We start from the raw sequence: 3,680 nt of genomic DNA, 5'->3' as shown, positions 1-3,680 counted from the left end.
ATATAAAACACGTGAATAATTTAGTAATCAATATATTTGTTAATTTAATGAAGTTATGATTTAGTAATTTATATAGCCCCCGTTTGTTTCTCATTTTTGAAATAATGAGAATGAAAAATATAGTTGTTATGGATCCCACATAAGAGATAGAAATTCAAGTTTGATGGCTTCATGTGATGGATAACGGTCATATTTTTCATTTTAATGATAAAAAAATGATAACCAAATAAGGGCATAGTTGTAAAATAAATAAATACGTTGACAAAAATCGAAAGAATGAATAAAATAATAAAGCAATGGTCATTTGATGTAAGTTATGGTGTAATAATGATTGGAGAAAAATTTTAATTTTGTGCAAAATTTGATGCAAAATGATACAAATTTTGATACCGGCGATGGCTAATAAAGTCTCTTTGGTCAAGAAAAAAGTTAGTCGGGCTGTTCGAGAAATGGACCAAGAAAGAAATAGAAGGCCTAAGAAACTCTTTAGCCACGTGAGGTACACGTGCACCGAAAGAGCGAGAGACTAAAGAAAAGCGAGACAGCTGATGAAGGAAAAAATGCTTCCACGTATACACATTCCGCTCTCGGTAATAGCGTATAGTTGCCGCGACCTTTATCATTATCGTATCTACATTCCCATCACCATCTCACGCCTTCTATCTCTGCCCTCTACGTGACGGCTCCTTTACTTCGTTTTCCCCTCCCGAATACTAACTTCGTCACGGGGAATTCTCTCTTCTCTCGCATGGAGGTAACCCCCAGTCTCTATTGTACACGGCTTGTGCGTTTGTATGTCTAACGTTTTAATTTTCAACCCTTCGAATATATTCGATTTATTTTAAGTTTCGTTGTGTTTTAAGTGAAATTAAGGAGAAATAGAAGGTTTATATATGAATTTTTAACTGAAATTTAAATGGGATATAAGAGATTTGGGACGGTCCTAGTTCAGTGTGGAGCTGCCTTAAAAAACTATTGATTCTTGTGTATATCGTGGTAAATTTTGAAAACGTGTCTGATTTTGTGGCGAGATCCTGGCTTGAAGTGATTGTGTTTGGTTTGGGAACTGTATGAGCATGTAATTTTGGTATAGGAGTGCAAATACGCTATTGGTTTAATTAGGGACCTATGTTGTTTTGTACTTGGGAATAGTCTTGATTTCTTGAAGAAGAATGGATGAAATGATTATCAGAAGGAACGTGTTTGATATCTTATTGACTTGAACTAGAACACTCTTGCATTTTCTCGGGAAAGTTACTCTCTTGAAATTTATCAATTTGATTTTGCCATTTGATCTCTTTACTTTCTGATGGACCTTGATGTTACCTCTTACTTCAATATTGTTTATGTTTCTCAACAGCGATTGTGGACTGGAAGTAGAATCAATAAGAACAAAAAAATGGTAGAACATTTGCAGAGTTCTGGAGTGATTAGATCGAAAAAGGTAGCTGAAGTAATGGAAACTATTGACAGGGCTTTGTTTGTGCCTGAGGATGCCTCACCATATATGGACAGTCCCATGCAGATAGGCTATAATGCCACTATTTCTGCACCTCATATGCACGCCACATGCCTCGAATTGTTGGAAAACCATTTGAAGCCTGGCATGCATTCTTTGGATGTTGGTTCAGGTATATTTTGTCCAAGTTATTGCAATCGGAAGCTTGTTTTCAGTGACTTCATTTATACAGTAAAATGTTACTCTCTTCTAGAAGTGTTAACATTTGAAGATGTTATACTATATTACATTTCAAGTTCAATTTCATTGGTGTATCAATCTAGTAATTTGCAATTGGAAACTGCAATGAAGTTTGTACTTACCTTCTTGGTGCCGCTGAGGTTGTTAGCAGCTTTAGTTACATAATATTGTGGACTGCATATTTCCAGCAATGCAAAGAAAATTTCTCTGTGAAATGCTATTTTCTTCAGATCTTTCGAACTTCACCACACTTTTTCAGATTTCTGGATTATACGAGATTCTCTTTTTGTAGGAACGGGGTATTTGACAGCATGCTTTGCTATCATGGTTGGACCAGAAGGTCATGCAGTTGGGGTGGAACATATTCCTGAATTGGTTGAATCATCTCTTCAGAATGTTCAGAAGAGTGCAGCAGCTCCGCTGTTAAAAGCAGGATCCCTCGTGCTGCACACTGGTGGTATGTTTCGAATTGCCTTACGAATTTTTATCTATATTAACATTGTGAGAATGCTCTTTATTTAGCTTGCAAAATGAGCCAGTTCCTTGCTCCAGCAGCTTTCTATTTTTATTTAATGATATGAGGTGTTTTGATAGATTAAAAGATAAGGATGTAATGTGGTTTAAACAAGTGAGACTCAAAATCTCGTCCTAAAGAGCGTGGAGGTTCGATTCCTCCTCAGGCACAATATTGATAATGCTCATTGAATGAGCAATTCAATAAGAGAGCTTGGGTGAGCTTATTATCCTAGGTCAACACAAGATGATATGATTTCCGTTTTTGCTCCCATGTCAGTGTGAATATTCCTGTACTACCCTTTGTCCGTCCTGAGGGACGGAAGAGGTTACGGTAGTCATAAGTTGACCCTGCCTTTCAGGGTAAGAAGAGGTAGAATTATTAATTGCTAGATAAACCCACCATGTAGAATCTCATAAAATATTAAGATACTTAGTATACTGAACTTTTGGAACAGTTGCTATGCATAATTCTTGTATGCTTGACTTGCTTATGTTATGGAAACCATATTGCCAATAGATGAATATTTCGAGGAAGAAATGGAATGTATTGAAGGAAAATATCAAGTTCCTTGTCGACAATATGACTAATTAATCAATTCCCGCTTCGTTTGTTTCATTCCGGATATTCCCAAATTGCTATAATGCTCAGTTTAATAGCATAAGAAGTGTACCTGTACCATATGAGAATGTTTGGCTAATTTTAAGAAGCTATCCTGTATTTTGAAAGTAAGTTGCTTTTCAAAATAAGCGACTTATTTTTCCTCAAAGTAAAGAAATAAGTAGCATGTAAAAAGTTAAAAACTTTTTAACTCATTCCCTGCATCAAACTGGGAATCGTTCTGTTCACCACAAACAGTAGTACCTTATTCGCTCTGACACATGAGATATCTTTGAGGTCTTTGTACGAAACACCTCTCTCTCCCCCTCCCCTCCTTTTGTTTTCTTTTTTTTTGTTTTTTTTTTTTTTTTGTTTTTTTTTTTGTTCCACCACCAGATTCAACATTCTAATTTGAATGTTTAGCCGATGTTATCATTGTTGATCAGACAACAATTTTACCATTTTTTACTGCAATATGAAGAGTTGAATTTCCATCGAAATTAACTTAAAAGAGCAATTATTCATGCGTTGAGGATTTCTTTATCACATTCTCGAAAATCATTGAAATATGCAACAAAGAAAAATTGAGTATTTTTATTGGCGTCAATTGATTGCTAAAATGTTGCATATGTACTCAAAGTTAGTGTTTTAAAAAAGCAATGTCTAGGCGGGCCTAGGTGGCGGGCGCAAAACGCCATGCCTTGCGTTTTTTCACCCTTTTTATTATTTTTACTATTTTTTGCTTTTTGTATTTTTTTTGGGGCTTAACATTTTTACGCTTATTTTTCTTTAATTATTAAATGATTTTTAGATTAATTTAAAATTTTAAAATATTATTTAAATAAGAAAATGATTTTTTACGCTTAG

General features: G+C 34.9%; 1 protein-coding gene across 2 annotated transcripts in view; it reads left to right on the top strand.

Moving 5' to 3' along the window:
• Positions 1–551: 551 nt before the first annotated feature.
• Positions 552–3,680, top strand: part of LOC111405309 (protein-L-isoaspartate O-methyltransferase 1-like) — a 4,031-nt gene continuing 902 nt past the window's right edge. The window contains exons 1-3 of one of the 2 annotated variants that reach the window (XM_023034135.1): positions 552–754; positions 1,361–1,631; positions 1,992–2,156. In XM_023034135.1, the coding sequence (XP_022889903.1) occupies positions 749–754; positions 1,361–1,631; positions 1,992–2,156 (442 nt within the window). In that variant the 5' untranslated portion in view covers positions 552–748. The other variant, XM_023034136.1, reaches the window with a different exon arrangement.

Source organism: Olea europaea, chromosome 12 (assembly GCF_002742605.1).
Source record: "Olea europaea var. sylvestris chromosome 12, O_europaea_v1, whole genome shotgun sequence".
NCBI lineage: Eukaryota > Viridiplantae > Streptophyta > Magnoliopsida > Lamiales > Oleaceae > Olea > Olea europaea.
This window is presented reverse-complemented; position numbering and strand designations above follow the sequence as displayed.